General features: G+C 46.2%; 1 protein-coding gene across 4 annotated transcripts in view; it reads right to left on the bottom strand.

The window, feature by feature from the left end:
• The window catches only part of DNMT3A (DNA methyltransferase 3 alpha), a 229,665-nt gene that overhangs the window by 172,421 nt on the left and 39,380 nt on the right, over nucleotides 1-17,864 (bottom strand). For all 4 annotated transcript variants that reach the window (XM_067470891.1, XM_067470997.1, XM_067470943.1 and 1 more), the window contains exons 2-3: nucleotides 12,450-12,673; nucleotides 1,964-2,071 (exon numbers count right to left, since the gene is read on the bottom strand). In XM_067470891.1, the coding sequence (XP_067326992.1) occupies nucleotides 1,964-2,071; nucleotides 12,450-12,521 (180 nt within the window). In that variant the 5' untranslated portion in view covers nucleotides 12,522-12,673. The remainder of the gene's footprint in view (nucleotides 1-1,963; nucleotides 2,072-12,449; nucleotides 12,674-17,864) is intronic.

The following is a 17,864-nucleotide window of genomic DNA, read 5'->3' as shown; positions in this document are numbered from 1 at the left end:
TACCTCCACTCATTTCCCGAGACCGCTGCAACCCTCATCCAATGACTGATTAAGACCAAACTTGGCACAGAGAGCCCCCATGACCCACTACATCCTGGTTCAGTTTGGAGGAGGATGGACCACGGATGATGGGTCTTGAAGTACCTCCACTCATTTCCCGAGACCGCTGATACCCTCATCCAATGACTGATTTAGACCAAAGTTGGCACAGAGAGCCCCCATGACCCACTCTACAACCTGGTGTAGTTTGGAGGAGGATGGACCACAGATGATGGGACTTGAAGTACATCCACTCATTTCCCAAGATTGCTGCGATCCTCATCCAATGACCAAACTTGGCACACAGAACCCCCATGACCCACTCTACATCCAACTGCGGTTTGGAGGAGGATGGACTATGGATGATGGAACTTGAAGTACCTCCACTCACTTTCTGAAACTGTTGCGGCCCTCATACAATGACTGATCAAGAACAAACTTGGCACACAGAGCCCCCATGACCCACTCTACATCCTGGTTCAGATTGGAGGAGGATGGACCATGGAGATGATGGGACTTGAAGTACTTCCACTCATTTCCCAAGACCGCTGCAACCCTCATACAATGACTGATCAAGAACAAACTTGGCACACAGAGCCCCCATGACCCACTCTACATCCTGGTTAAGTTTGGAGGAGGATGGACCATGGATGATGGGACTTGAAGTACTTCCACTCATTTCCCAAGACCGCTGCAACCCTCATACACTGACTGATCAAGAACAAACTTGGCACACAGAGCCCCCATGACCCACTCTACATCCTGGTTCAATTTGGAGGAGGATGGACCATGGATAATTGGACTTGAGGTACCTCCACTCATTTCCTGAGACCACTATGACCCTCATCCAATAACTGATCAAGACCAAACTTGGCACACAGAGCCTCCATAACCCACTCTACATCCTGGTCCAGTTTGGAGGATGGACCTTGGATGATGGGACTTGAGGTACCTCCACTCATTTCCCAAGACTGCTGTGATCCTCATTTAATGACCAAACTTGGCACACAGAGTCCCCATGACCCACTCTACATCCTGGTTCAGTTTAGAGGATGGGACTTGAAGTACCTCCACTCATTTCCCAAGATCGTGTCGACCCTCATCCAATGACTGATCAAGACCAAACTTGGCACACAGAAACTCCATGACCCACTCTACATCCAGGTTCATTTTGGGGGATGGACCATGGATGATGGGACTTGAAGTACCTCCACTCATTTCCCAAGACTGCTGCGATCCTCATCCAATGACCAAACTTGGCACACAGAACCCCCATGACCCACTCTATATCCTGGTTCGACCACGGATGATGGGACTTGAAGTACCTCCACTCATTTCCCGAGACCACTACGACCCTCATCCAATGACTGATCAAGACCAAACTTGGCACACAGAGCTTCCATGACCCACTTTACATCCTGGTCCACTTTGGAGGATGGACCTTGGATGATGGGACTTGAGGTACCTCCACTCATTTACCAAGACTGCTGCGACCCTCATCCAATGACTGATCAAGACCAAACTTGGCGCACAGACCAAACTTACCTCCACTCACTTTCTGAAACCACTGCAACCCTCATCCAATGACTAAGATCAAACTTGGCACAGAGAGCCTGGTTCAGTTTGGAGGAGGATGGACCACGGATGATGGAACTTGAAGTACCTTCACTCACTTCCCCAGACCTCTGAGAAACTCACCACCTGGAGGGCCAAAGTTGGCCCGTGCCGGCTTCAAGCCTTGGTACAAACCCAGCCAGGCCGAAGACCCGTGCCTTCCTCCTCTTCCTCTTGGGGACCCACCTGGCTGCTCATACTTTACTCGTGACCCAGGACACGCCAGTCTTGGGGCCTGCTTCCTGCTCATCCGCGCACGTGTGCACCCCGGCACTTCCGAGGGCCTTGTGACAACGCCGCGTGTACTCACCACTGGCTGCTTGCGCTTCCTGCCGGGCCGCCCTGCCTTCCTCGCCGGGATCCCCGGATCTGGCTTCTCGTCTTTGTTCCGGTTCTCATCGGCTTCCTCTTCGCCTTGCTGCTCCGGAAGGAACGGAAAGAGAGGAAGGAAGAAGCGGGTGAGAAGGTGCTCCGGTCTGGCACCACAAGGCACAAACCCCACTCAGGAAGGAACACTGGGGGTCGGTGTGTGGGGCAGGCAAAGAGAGAAGCGATACTTCCTCCAAAAGGAAAAAATAACTCAAAGAATTCTTATTTCTGACCAAAACAGAAGAGAGCAAGTGTAACTATGACCTCCCTCGATCTCAACACTATATTTCTACTGATGCTTTCCAGAATTGGCTTTTTTAGCTTCCGCAGCACACTGGGTTTTGGAGTTGTAGTTCACCTACACTCAGAGAGCTCAAATAATCTGGACTCAAATAATCTGGACCAATCCGGACCAAACTTGGCACGAGTACTCAATATGCCCAAATGTGAATACTGGTGGAGTTTGGGGAAAATAAGACCAGGACATCTGGGAGTTGTAGTTGCTGGGATTTATAGTTCACCTACAATCAAAGAGCATTCTGAACCCCACCAATGATGGAATTGGGCAAAACTTGGCACACAGAACTCAAATAATGATGGATCTGGACCAAACTTGGCACGAATACTCCATATGCCCAAATGTGAACACTGGTGGAGTTTGGGGGAAATAGACCAGGACATCTGGGAGTTGTAGTTGCTGGGATTTATAGTTCGCCTACAATCAAAGGGCATTCTGAACTCCACCAATGATGGAATTGGGCAAAACTTGGCACACAGAACTCAAATAATGATGGATCTGGACCAAACTTGGCACAAATACTCAATATGTCCAAATGTGAACACTGGTGGAGTTTGGGGAAAATAAGACCAGGACATCTGGGAGTTGTAGTTGCTGGGATTTATAGTTCACCTACAATCAAAGAGCATTATGAACCTCACCAATGATAGAATTGGGCCGAACTTGGCACACAGAACTCCCATGACCAACAGAAAATACTCCAATGGTTTGATGGGCATGGACCTTGAGTTAGGGGGTTGTAGTTCACCTTCATCCAGAGAGCACTGTGGACTCAAATAATGATGGATCTGGACCAAACTTGGAATAAATACTCCATATGCCCAAATGTGAGCACTGGTGAAGCTTGAGGAAAATAGACCTTGACATTTGGGAGTTATAGTCGCTGGGATTTATAGTTCATCTATAATCAAAGAGCGTTCTGAACCCCACCAATGATGGAATTGGGCAAAACTTGGCACACAGAACTCAAATAATGATGGATCTGGACCAAACTTGGCACGGATACTCCATAAGTTTTTAGTTTTTAGTTTAGACCTTGGATTTTGGAGTTGTAGTTCACCTACATCCAGAGAGTACTGTGGACTTAAATAATGATGGATGTTTTTAGTTTTTAGTTTAGACCTTGCATTTTGGAGTTGTAGTTCACCTACATCCAGAGAGTACTGTGGACTCAAATAATGATGGATTTTTTTAGTTTTTAGTTTAGACCTTGGGTTTTGGAGTTGTAGTTCATCTACATCCAGAGAGTACAGAGAGAAACTCAAATAATGATGGATCTGGACCAAACTTGGCACAAATACTCCATATAGCCAAATGTGAGCACTGGTGGAGTTTGGGGGAAATAGACCTTGACATTTGGGAGATGTGGTTGCTGGGATTTATAGTTCACCTATAATCAAAGAGTTTTCTGAACTCCACTAATGATGGAAATGAACCAAACTTGGCACGAATACTCCATATACCCAAATGTGAGCACTGGTGGAGTTTGGGGGAAATAGACCAGGACATTTGGGAGTTATAGTTGCTGGGATTTATAGTTCACCTACAATCAAAGAGCATTCTGAACCCCACCAATGATAGAATTGGGCCGAACTTCCCACACAGAACCCCCATGCCTTGAAGGGACTCACTGGTGTGACCCTCCCTCCAGCCTCGCGCACTCTTCATTGTCCTCACATGTGCATCACAGGTCTTCATGACTGGTTTCTTCTTCCTTCTTTGGAAGCTTTTAAGCAGAGGCTGGATGGCCATCTGTCAGGGGTGCTTTGAATGCAATATTCCTGCTTCTTGGCAGAATGGGGTTGGACTGGATGGCCCAGGAGGTCTCTTCCAACTCTTTGATTCTAGGATTCTATGATTCCAGTTCTACGCTTAGAGACAAGAGCTCCCCTTCCTTCCTGCTTTCCTTCTTTGGACAAAGAGCAGCTAAACATTTCTTATGGTTGCAAAAGACTTGGAAGGGGAAAGGCTTTGTGTCCAAGTGGACGCTTTGATCCGACTTGCTCGCTGTTGTCTGAGCCCCCCGCGCTGAAAGTTTTATGGGTATCCTGTTGACGGTGTGGCTTTCGTGAGAAGCTAGCTTGCCGAAAAGAGACAGGATATGAGCGCCGGAATCAATGTGAGCAGCATTATGCGCCATATCTTTCCGACGGTGAAGGTCTAAGCTGTGCCTTGAAGCCACAAAATAGGCCCACCGGGGCGAGGGGGAAGGACATCTACAGGGAGCGATCAAGCAAGCGGGGCTTTTCTATATTGCACAACTGCTGGATGCAGAAGTCGATTCCCGCGAACAGGAAGCCACTAATTATAGGAGCCGAAACCAGTTTAAAAGGGGCAAAGAGGAAACCACGTATTAATAGCACAGTAGCCGCTCAAACTGGGCTTTTCCGAGTTAGGCTGTGGCTACAGATATGTCTCACAGAGCCATAGAATCAAGGGCCACCCAGCCCAATAACCTCTGTGAAGCAGGAAGGCACAATCAAAGCCACCCCAACAGATGGCCAGCCAGCCTTTGCTTAAAAACCTCCAGAGAAGGAAGTCTGCCAGGTTCCCAGGCTGCAGCTAGTTAGTACCAGCAGCATTAAATCGCTACTGACTGAGATGTCATAGAATCATAGAATCAAAAGAGTTGGAAGAGACCTCCTGAGCCATCCAGTCCAACCCCATTCTGCCAAGAAGCAGGAATATTGCATTCAAATCACCCCTGACAGATGGCCATCCAGCCTCTGTTTAAAAGCTTCCAAAGATGTCATGAGTTCAAAGCCAGCCCGGGTTGGAGTGAGCTCCCGACCATTAATAGTCTAGCTTGCTGTTGACCTATTTTTTTTATTTTTTTAATTTAAAACATTAATATTCTGCCCTTCCCAATCTGAAGGGGACTCAGGGCGGAGCACAGCATATACACGGCAAACATTCAATGCCGGGACACAAATTCACATACACATACATAAACATTAAAAAACATTTATCAAAATATTAAAATACACCATTTAAAACCGTCCTAGTCATCCGCATCAAATCTAATTGGCCTATGCAGCCCGAAAGACAGTTGCATCTGTCAAGTAGGAAATTTAGGCTAATTTAAATAATTTACGATGCCATAAAACTCTCCAGCAGTGTGCAAAAGAATGAGGAAGTGCTCCATTGGTGTCACAAGTGGATGGGGAAGCGACAGCTCCCCCGGTGGCCGGAATTCAAAAAGCATTCCCTCATGAAGCTGGAAAGTTAAATAGCCTCTGTGTGTCTGTCCAGTCGCTCCAAACATTCCTCACTCTCACTCCTTCCCAAACAGATCCTTGCACAGTTACAGATTCTTATTGAGAGGCTGGCCCCCACTGCCTCCCTCTGAGGCTGAGAGAGTGTGACTAGATTGCTCATGCGGTCTCTTCCAACTATATTATTATTATTATTATTATTATTATTGTTATTATTATTATTCAGGCTGGATGGCCATCTGTCGGGTGGACTTTGATTCTGCTTTTCCTGCATGGCAGGGGGTTGGACTAGATTGCTCATGCAGTCTCTTCCAACTATATTATTATTGTTGTTGTTATTATTATTATTATTATTGTTGTTGTTGTTGTTGTTGTTGTTATTCAGGCTGGATGGCCATCTGTTGGAGGGACTTTGATTCTGTTTTCCTGCATGGTAGGGGATTGGACTAGATTGCTCATGCGCTCTCTTCCAACTATATTATTATTGTTATTACTGTTGTTGTTATTGTTGTTATTATTATTATTATTATTCAGGCCGGATGGCCATCTGTCAGAGGGACTTTGATTCTGTTTTCCTGCATGGTAGGGGATTGGACTAGATTGCTCATGCGCTCTCTTCCAACTATATTATTGTTGTTGTTGTTGTTGTTGTTGTTAGGATTGTTGTTGTTCTTGTTGTTGTTATTCAGGCAGGCTGGCCATCTGTCGGAGGGACTTTTCTGTTTTCCTGTATGGTAGGGGATTGGACTAGATTGCTCATGCACTCTCTTCCAACTATATTATTATTATTATTATTATTATTATTATTGTTATTGTTAGGATTGTTGTTATTGTTGTTATTATTATTCAGGCTGGATGGCCATCTGTCGGATTGAGTTTAATTCTGTTTTCCTGCATGGTAAGGGATTGGACTATATTGCTCATGCGGTCACTTCCAACTGTTGTTGTTACTGTTACTGTTGTTGTTGTTGTTATTGTTACTATTATTATTCAGGATGGATGGCCATCCATCAGATGGACTTTGATTTCTGTTTTCCTGCATGGTAGGGGATTGGACTAGATTGCTCATACGGTCTCTTCCAACTATATTATTATTGTTGTTATTGTTGTTGTTGTTGTTATGATTGTTGTTATTATTATTCAGGCTGGATGGCCATCTGTCGGAGGGACTTTGATTCTGTTTTCCTGCATGGCAGGGGATTGGACTAGATTGCTCATGCGGTCTCTTCCAACTATATTATTATTGTTGTTATTGTTATTGTTAGGATTGTTGTTATTGTTGCTATTATTATTCAGGCTGGATGGTCATCTGTCGGAGGGACTTTGATTCTGTTTTCCTGCATGGTAGGGGATTGGACTAGATTGCTCATGCGGTCTCTTCCAACTATATTATTATTATTATTGTTGTTGTTGTTGTTATTGTTATTGTTATTATTATTATTATTATTATTATTATTATTCAGGCTGGATGTCAGAGGGACTTTGATTCTGTTTTCCTGCATTGTACTAGATTGCTCATGCAGTCTCTTCCAACTATATTGTTGTTGTTGTTGTTGAGGGTGGATGGCCATCTATCAGGTAGGCTTTGATTCTGCTTTTCCTGCATGGCAGGGGGTTGGACTAGATGGCCCATGTGGTCTCTCCCAACTCTATTATTCTATGATTCTATTATTCAACAACCCTTCCAAGTCTTTGTTAGCTAGTGGGATGGTGTCATCTACGTATCTTTTGTTTGTTGATGCCCCTTGCTCCAATTTCCATTCCTCCTTCCTCTGAGTTTTACATAGGACGGACACACACATGGAGGTGGACACCCTTTAAAGGGGAGTGCAGGAGTTGGATGTTGTTGGATTCCACACCCAGCAACCCATAGTCAACAGAGGCAACGAGTGAGGAGAGATGCCGACCAGTCTGTGGCCCCATCTTGCTAACTCTGTGCCTAGAGAGAGGGCTGTTGCCTTGGGAAGGGGCTGCTGACCCCCTGGCATTTGGGGCTGCCTTGCAGGGACTGAGGGAATCCACAGTAATGGGAGAATGAAAACATTACCATATGGGCATGCATAATGCAGGCAAAGCGCAGCCGAAACTCAAAACCCCCGTTTCAAGTATCACTTGGGAAAGAGGCTTCAAAGATTGCCGGCTGGAACAAGAGAGGCGATGAAGACGCCCCAAGAACAGCACAGAGGACACTTCAGCCTTGAACAGCATTTGGACCGGGTTGTGGCGCAGCTGGTTCCTAAGGCCCATTCAACCTCACTCCTCAGGATGTCTGGTTCTAATTCACTCACCACACCATCAAAACTATCCTCAATATTGTTATCTGTTGCAACTCAGGGTAGATTCACCTTGCCCAAGACGCCGCCACCACACCAAGGCTGTAGGTTTTGTAGTTTATTGAGAAAAAGCAAAATAAAAACGGGGAAATAAAGAAGTAAAGTTCATTGAGCAATACAGAGTTTTAAATGCAAAGGCAAAGTTCCCAGGTTCCAAAGGCAAATGACATGAATAACATAAATAAATAATATGAAGCATAGTCTTTTAGCATTGGTTAAGCAAGAGTCCATGGCAGCAAGACAAAGTCTCTGAAAATCAGGAACAAAATCAAAGTCCCAAAGATCCAGAAGCTTTCCGCAAAAGCCAAGGTAATTCCACAGAAGTTAACAGGGTAAAAGCAACATTGGACTGACAGAGAATGCCCTTCGACCAGACCGTTAAATAAGTTTCCCCAACCTTGGGAAATCGGATCTGGCCACAGTGGTCCACGCTCTTGTTACATCTCGAATAGATTACTGCAATGCACTCTACGTGGGGTTGCCCTTGAAGACTGTTCGGAAACTTCAACTAGTCCAGCGGGCGGCAGCCAGATTAGTGACCGGAGCGTCATACAGGGGGCATACCACCCCTCTGTTATGTCAGCTCCACTGGCTGCCGATCTAGTTCCGAGCACAATTCAAAGTGCTGGTCGTGACCTACAAAACCCTACACGGTTCCGGCCCAGCGTACCTGTCCGAACGCATCTCCCTCTCAAATAATCTGCTGTGTCCAGGTTGGTTCCTCAGGTGCGCTGCTATGGCTGACTTCTCTGGTTGAAGAAGTCTGCAGTGCCTTTCATGTTCCTTGATTCGTAACACAGCATATTATTTGAGAACACAGAAATGCTGGACCACACCAACAACCACCATGTCAGACGACACAGAGAAGCCATTGAAATACACAAGAAGCATGTGGATAATCTCAACAGAAAGGAAGAAACCATGAAAATGAACAAAATCTGGCTACCAGTATTAAAAAACTCTAAAATTACAACAGCAAAACAGCAGAGAGGAAACAACCAGGCACATCTTAACACCTCTCAACAGAACATTTTCCCAGGCTCAGCCAGGCCTTCAAATGCTAATGAAGGTGGTCAGTTGAAACATTCACACCTAGCTCCAGCAGGGAAGAGCTCTTTGCCCCACCCCAGCCATTCCACAGATATATACACCCATTGTTCTATTTCCAACAGACCTCACTATCTCTGAGGATGCTTGCCATAGATGCAGGCGAAACGTCAGGAGAGAATGCCTCTAGAACATGGCCCTATAGCCCGAAAAAACCTACAAGAACCTAGTGATTCCAGCCATGAAAGCCTTCGACAAGACATTTAATCAACTACCAAACTCGCAATTTTTTTGTATTTTGTCTGTTTGCTTGTTTTGTTCACTTGATACTCAGGTGTCAGCAGTGGCCAGGAGCGCCTTTCCACAACTCAAACTTGTGCGTCAGCTACGACCATACCTTGTGAAGTCTGACATGGCCAGGGTGGTCCACGCCTTGGTTACATCCAAACTGGACTATTGCAATGCACTCTACGTGGTGCTGCCCTTGAAGACGGCCCGGAAGTTTGAACTGGTACAACGGGCGGCAGCCAGGCTCCTTACTGGAGCAAACTATAAGGAGCATACAACGCCTCTATCAAAACAGCTTCATTGGCTGCCGATAAGTTCCCGAGCCAAATTCAAGGTGCAGGTCATGACCTATAAAGCCCTAAAAGGTTTGGGCCCCGCCTATTTCCGTGATCGCATCTCCTTCTATGACCCGGCACAAGCTCTAAGATCTTCCGGGGAGGCCCTCCTCTTGGTCCCACTACCATCTCAAGCATGGTTGGTGGGGACGAGAGAGAGGGCCTTCTCAGTGGTGGCCCCCCACCTCTGGAACGCCCTTCCTAGGGAAATAAGACAGGCCCCATCCCTCCCCGCCTTTCGTAAGAGCTTGAAGACCTGGTGGTTTCAACAAACCTTTGAAAATGACCTTTGAAAATGACCAGTTCTAACTCAGTCTTACACATTAGCCACAGATGCAGGCAAAACATCAGAAAAAAATACTGCTAGAATACATTGACCATGCAGCCCAGAAACTACACAACACCCCAATGATTCTGGCTGCAAAAGCCTTCTGGCAATACAATGCAGATATGGTTTCTTAAACAAATAAACAAATATTCTCAGCAAGTGGCAGAGACAGGCAGTTGGTGTGCCTGCCTGGGATTGACACGGGTGGGACAGTTGCCACAAAGCCTTTTCCGGAGCCCAGCAGAGCTCCTGTGGCTGTCCATCCCACCACACACAGAGATTCCCTTCTTCTTACCTGGGATTGTGGTGCAGCTGGCTGAGTGTCAGCTGCATTAAGATCACTCTGACCAAAAGGTCATGAGTTCAAAGCCAGCCTGGGTTGGAGTGGGTTTCCAACCAATTGTGTGTAGCCTGTTGTCGACCTTTGCAACCCGAAAGACAGTTGCATCTGTCAAGTAGGAAAATTAGGTACCACCTTAAAGTGTGGGGAGGTTAAATTAACTGATTTATGAGGCCATAAAGAAGACTCCAGCAAAGCATTCCAGCGGGGAAGCATGCGGGGAATGCGGAAGTGCTTCATCAGCGTCACAGATGGATGAGGAAAGCGACAGCTCCCCTGGCAGCCAGAAAAGGTTCAATAGCCTCTGTGTATGTCTGTATATGTTGTATGTCAAAATTGGTTAAATGGACGAACCCAGAGGGTGCTCTCCAATGCTTCCTCTTCTAGATCCTGGAAAGAAGTGACAAGTGGAGTGCCGCAGGGTGTCCTTCTGGGCCCGGTCCTGTTCAACATCTTTATTAATGACTTAGATGAAGGGCTAGAAGGCAGGATCATCAAGTTTGCAGACAACACCAAATTGGGAGGGAGAGCCAAGACTCCAGAGGACAGGAGCAGGACTCAAAGGGATCTTCACAGATTAGAGAGATGATGGGCCAAAACTAACAAAATGAAGTTCAACAGTGACAAATGCAAGATACTCCACTTTGGCAGGAAAAACGAAATGCAAAGAGACAGAATGGGGGACAATGCCTGGCTCGAGAGCAGGACGTGTGAAAAAGATCTTGGAGTCCTTGTGGACAACAAGTTAAACATGAGCCAGGAATGTGATGTGGCGGCAAAAAAAGCCAATGGGATTTTGGCCTGCATCAATAGGAGCAGAGTGTCTAGATCTAGGGAAGTAATGCTACCCCTCTATTCTGTTTTGGTTAGACCACATCTGGAATATTGTGTCCAATTCTGGGCACCACAATTCAAGAGAGATATTGACTCTAAGCTGGAATGTGTCCAGAGGAGGGCGACTAAAATGATAAAAGGTCTGGAGAACAAGCCCTATGAGGAGCGGCTTAAGGAGCTGGGCATGTTTAGCCTGAAGAAGAGAAGGCTGAGAGGAGATATGATAGCCATGTTTAAATATGTGAGAGGAAGCCACAGGGAGGAGGAGGGAGCAAGCTTGTTTTCTGCTTCCTTGGAGACTAGGACGCAATGGAACAATGGCTTCAAACTCCAAGAGAGGAGATTCCATCTGAACATGAGGAAGAACTTCCTGACTGTGAGAGCCGTTCAGCAGTGGAACTCTCTGCCCCAGAGTGTGGTGGAGGCTCCTTCTTTGGAAGCTTTTAAACAGAGGCTGGATGGCCATCTGTCAGGGGTGATTTGAATGCAATATTCCTGCTTCTTGGCAGAATGGGGTTGGACTGGATGGCCCATGAGGTCTCTTCCAACTCTTTGATTCTATGATTCTATGATTCTATGATTCTATGTTGAAGGGACAAGACCTTCCTCTGGTGCCAAAAGAACCGGTGTGAAGGCGCTTGGGTCTCCTCAGTGTTGTCCAGGACGATCTGGACATAAAGCATGAGTCCCAAGGGTAAAAAACCTTAGAATTGGTGCTGAGAGGTAATTTAAGCAGGGGCTTTTAGAGCCAAGTCTCTTACTCACGTCCATCTGATAGAAACTCTGATGGCAGAATGAAAAAAGGGAAGCACTCTCCTCCTCCAGGAAGAGGTGGAGCCAAACAATTGAGCTTGAGAAAGCAATTCAACTGGTGCAAACAACACTGACAGCTATAAATAACCAATCAATCCAACTATACATAAGCAGGGTAAAAAGGCAGGATTAAGCATGATACAACAGTTTAAATCTTGCAACTAACAGTTCTACACATAGGTTCTTGTGGGTTTTTTCAGGATATATGGCCATGTGTTAGAGGCATTTTCTCCTGACATTTCACCTGCATCTATGGCAAGCATCCTCAGAGGTAGTGAGTTCTACACATAGGTCGCGCCACTCGCGCAGTCACACATCAGAAGAAAATACTGCTAGAATAAATTGGCCATGCAGCCCAGAAACTACACAACACACCAGTGATTCTGGCTGCAAAAGCCTTCTGACAATACAATGCAGATATGGTTTCTTAAATAAATAAATAAACAAATATTCTCAGCAAGTGGCAGGGACAGGCAGTTGGTGTGGCTGCCTGAGGTTGACATGGGTGGGTCGACTGCCACAAAGCCTTTTCCGAAGCCCAGCAGAGCTCCCATGGCTGTCCATCCTACCACACACAGAGATTCCCCTCTTCTTACCTTGCGGGCATCGGCGGCCTCTCGGTCTGCGGCGGAGCTGCTGGTGGTGTCGACGGGCCCATTGGATGGCATGGTGGGCACTGGGGGCGGAGGTCGAGGCTGCAGACTTTTCGCTTCCGGGACTTAACCTACGGAAGGTTCCAGGCTTGATGCGAGAGTGTCGAGGGAAAGAGGCGAGCGCTGCCCAGGATGCCCGATCCCAGCGTTGTCGCCTCTTCCAGCCCCTGCAACAGAGGGAGAGAAAGGCAGGAGGGTGAGGCTCAGGCTGGCCATACATGTGCATGCGCTCAAGCGCATAGAAAAGAGTGGGTGGGTGGGCGAACTTCAGGGGCCTCTCTTTCCCCGATGCAAATAATCATTAACGCACCGCAGCCTTGACTCAGCCAGCGTCTGCGGGGGCCCGGTGCCAGTCTCAGTGCGACTCCGGCATCCCCACCCAGTCCAAAGACCGACCGACCATGCTCGTCTCTCCCAATTCAGGGAGCAGCTGGACCCACCCTGCAAGCCCCAAGGAGAACACCCCCAACCCTTCTGGCCTGGCTTTGAGATCTGCTGGGAAGGCTCTCCTTGACTCTGCCCCACTGCCCACACGGGTGCTGGAAATAGAAGCCTTCTACAAGCCTCTCAGAAGCAGGGGAACTCCAGACAGAAAAGAATCAAGTACCAACTAACACCTCCCAACAAAGGATGCCTCCAGGCAACAGAGGCCAGGCCACCTCTATGCAGGTACTCCCACTGATTTACTTTGCAGCAACAAGGTTACTCAATAATATTTGTTTGTGGGATTAACATAACTCAAAAGCCACTGGACGAATTGACACCAAATTTGGAGACAAGACACCTCTCAAGCCAACGAGTGACTATCTATATATATATATAAAGCTCTGCGCATAATGAGTACCTTAAAAACAAAAGAACCAATGAACAAAATCACACCAAATTTGGCCACAAAACATCTCACAACACAAGGAGTGACCTTCACTCAAAAAATTATGATTTTGTCATTTGGGAGTTGTAGTTGCTGGGGTTTATAGTTCACCTACAAGCAGAGAGCATTCTGAACTCCACCAACGATGGAATTGAACCAAACTTGGTACACAGAACTCCCATGGCCAACAGAAAATCCTGGAAGGGTTTGGTGGGCATTGACCTTGAATTTGGGAGTTGTAGTTCACCTACATCCAGAGAGCACTGTGGACTCAAACAAGGATAGATCTGGATCAAACTTGGCATGAATACTCAATATGGCCAAATGTGAACTCTGATGGAGTTTGGGGGAAATAGACCTTGACATTTGGGAGTTGTAGTCACTGGGATTCATAGTTCATCTACAACCAAAGAGCATTCTGAACCCCACAAATGACAGAATCGGGGCAAACTTCCCACACAGAATCCCCATAACGAACAGAAAATACTTAAGGCCATCCAACCCAACTCCCTTCATCAGGGCAAAAAAACGTAATCAAAGTCCTCCTGACAAAGAGCCATCCAGCCATAGAGATAGATAGATAGATAGATAGATAGATAGATAGATATGATTCACACACAGAGAGAGATAGTATCATAGGGCAAACCAGGCACTCTCCACATCAACACTGACAAAGAAATATTGTTTACCCACAAATATAAAGAAATTACATATATTGGAAACCAACACTTTCTCATTACTTTATTTTCCAGATCAACAGACTGGGCCACAGCAACGCCTGGCAGGGGACGGCTAGTCACTCATAAAAACACTGAAAAACACAGCAGAAGGGACTTGAAAAGCCACCCCACCCCCCAAATGCATTACTAGGATGCAATGGAACAATGGCTTCAAACTACAAGGAGATTCCATCTGAACATGAGGAAGAACTTCCCTGACTGTGAGAGCTGTTCAGCAGTGGAACTCTCTGCCCCGAAGTGTGGTGGAGGCTCCTTCTTTGGAGGCTTTTAAACAGAGGCTGGATGGCCATCTGTCAGGGGTGCTTTGAATGCAATTTTCCTGCTTCTTGGCAGAATGGGGTTGGACTAGATGGCCCATGAGGTCTCTTCCAACTCTATGGTTCTATGATTCTATGTTGGTGTTGTTGTTGTTGTTATTGTTTTTTGCTTTCAAGTCATTTCAGACTTAAGTTGACCCTGAGTGAGGGCCAGGTAAATGACGTTGGAGGGCCGTATCCAGCCCACAAGCCTTAGTTTGAGGACCCCTGCTCTAGAACATGGCCATACAGCCCAAAAAAATCTACAACAACCCAAAACCCACGCTACCTCTGTGCAGATATCCACACTGATTTGACTTTGCAGGTACAACGCTACTCAATGCTAATCAAGCTTGCTAACTGCAACATTCACACTTGCTTTAAACAGACAAGGATCCTTTCTCCCACCCTGAACATTATTCCACAGATATATACGAGGGTTGAATGAAAAATAATGCCTCCACCTTCGTTACTTGGGTTTGGATGGGAATGTTTTAATAAATCAAACGCAGAAATAATAATCCTGAGAATGTCCTCTTTAACTTAATTGGAATTTCTCGCTGAGTGATACGACGATCGTCCTGAATCAATCTGTCAACCTTTTGCTTGTTTTTAAATTAATTTTTATTGGTTTATGGTGCATACAGAAAACAAAACTGACACCAGAGGAAAACAGAAATAAATAGAAAACAAACCAAAAAAAAAAGAAAAGAAAAAAAGGATATACAAACGATTATGCAAATTTACAGAATAGTATACAGTCAGTGCTCGTTAAACATATGAAAAATCAACTTTGACTGTACAGTTATGTACATTACCATTTATTGTCCCTCTAACCCCACACCCGTGAACCCAACCCCCATGACCTCCAACACCACTCCGTATGCATCACATAACTAACCCACAACTACCCACATGTTTTCTTTCACTGAATCCCCTTTATGGCGATCTTCAAATCTACATTTGTCTTCTTTTCGAGATATCCAACTGCCAACCTCCATTTTTAATGAATTTTTCATTATTTCCTCCTCTGCTGCTATTTGTCAGTTTGGCCATTTGGATATAATCTACTAATTTATCTCTACAATTCTTTATACTTATAGTTTTGCTTGTGAAACTCAGTGGTTGCTGTCACAGGACGCCCAACTCTTTGTTTGCCACGCAAGTCAGATGTTCCAACCTCAACATCTTTAAACTTACTCGCCTAACGACGCGCAGTCCTCACATCAACACAATCACCATCAACAGCTTGCATTCTCTGATGAATCTCCTTTGGGGTGACACCTTCTGCGGTCAAGAATTCAATGACTGCACCTTGCTTAAGTCGCATTGACCAACCGTCTGCGCAGGGTTCCATACTTTGCACTTTAACAACACAACTGTTCAATGCTGAGGCTTCCCGCCAAAATGGAACTGTAGAGGAGAGTCTACTGAACAAGCCAGTACCTGCTGCATACATTGCTTAAGTCGCATTGACCAACCGTCTGAGCCGGGTTCCATACTTCACACTTTAACAACACAACCATTCAATGCTAAGGCTTCTCGCCAAAATGGAACTATAGAGAAGAGTCTACTGAACAAGCCAGTACCTGCCGCACACATTGCTTAAGTCGCATTGACCGACCATCTGCAGAGGGTTCCATACTTCGCATTTTAACAACACAACCGTTCAATGCTAAGGATTCCCGCCAAAATGGAACTGTAGAGGAGAGTCTACTGAACAAGCCAGTACCTGCCGCATACATTGCTTAAGTCGCATTGACCGACCGTCTGCGCAGGATTCCATACTTAGCACTTTAACAACACAACTGTTCAATGCTAAGGCTTCCCACCAAAATGGAACTGTAGAGGAGAGTCTACTGAACAAGCCAGTACCTGCCGCATACATTGCTTAAGTCACATTGAGCGCCTGCCTGTGCAGGGTTCCATACTTTGCGCTTTAACAACACAACCGTTCAATGCTAAGGCTTCCCGCCAAAATGCAACTGTACAGAAGAGTCTACTGAACAAGCTAGTACCTGCCGCATACATTGCTTAAAGTCACATTGACCAACTGTCTGAGCAGGGTTCCGTACTTTGCATTTTAACAACGCAACCGTTCAATGCTAAGGCTTCCTGCCAAAATGGAACTGTAGAGGAGAGTATACGGAACAAGCCAGTACCTGCCGCATATATTGCTTAAGTCGCATTGACCGACCGTCTGAGCAGGGTTCCATACTTCATATTTTAACAACACAACCATTCAATGCTAAGGCTTCTCGCCGAAATGGAACTGTAGAGAAAAGTCTACTGAACAAGCCAGTACCTGCCACATACATTGCTTAAGTCGCATTGACCGACCATCTGAGCAGGGTTCCATACTCCTCACTTTAACAACACAACCGTTCAAAGCTAATGCTTCCTGGCAAACGGAACTGTAGAGAAGAGTCTACTGAACAAGCCAGTACCTGCCACATACCAGTACTGCCATCTGTTGAGGAGTTACGAAGGCGGAGGCATTACTTTTCATTCAACCCTCGTGTGTATGTATACACACACAACACTTGCCTCACTGCCAACAGAACCTCTCAAGATGCCATTCGAATCATAGAATCATAGAAGAGTTGGAAAAGACCTCATGGACAATCCAGTCCAACTCCCTGCCAGGAAGCAGAAAATTAGCCACAGATACAGGTGAAATGTCAGGAGAGAATGCTTCTGGAGCATAGCCATACAGCCTGGAAAACTCACAGCAACTCAGTGATCCCGGCCATGAAAGCCTTTGACAACACAATGAACGTCTCTGCTTATAGTTTCAAGAAAACGGGCATCTTCCCAGCCTCTCTTTTGTGTTGTTTTTGGAGAAGGGGACCAAAAAGGAAAAGTGGCACCACAACAACAGCAGCCACAACCTCTTTCCAAAACACACTCCCACCCGCTTCCCATTCAAGATGGAAAGAGCGGAGTTTTGATTCCCGTCCAGCGAAAGGCACTAAAAATAGCCAGGCTGGGAATGCATGCCCACCCCATCGAGGAAAGAAGGACGACGCCTTGGACAAAGGAGGTCCCCACAGCACAGGGCCAAACCAAACAGTTGTATTGCATTTTTAACAAACAAACAGACAGACAGACAAACCACAAAGTTTGCAAGCTTGGTAGTTGATTAAATGTCCTTTGACCAGTATCTGGCCACTTGGAGTGCCTCTGGTGTTGCCGCAAGAAGGTCCCCCATTGAGCATCATGTGGCAGGGCTCAGGTGGCATTGCAGCAGGTGGTCAGTGGTTTGCTCTTCTCCACACTCGCATGTCGTGGACTCCACTTTGTGGCCCCATTTCTTAAGATTGGCTCTGCATCTCGTGGTGCCAGAGCGCAGTCTGTTCAGCGCCTTCCAAGTCGCCCAGTCTTCTGTGTGCTCAGGGGGGAGTCTCTCATCTGGTATCACCCACAGATTGAGGTGCTGGGTTTGGGCCTG

Source organism: Anolis sagrei, chromosome 1 (genome assembly GCF_037176765.1).
Source record: "Anolis sagrei isolate rAnoSag1 chromosome 1, rAnoSag1.mat, whole genome shotgun sequence".
Taxonomy (NCBI): domain Eukaryota; kingdom Metazoa; phylum Chordata; class Lepidosauria; order Squamata; family Dactyloidae; genus Anolis; species Anolis sagrei.
This window is presented reverse-complemented; position numbering and strand designations above follow the sequence as displayed.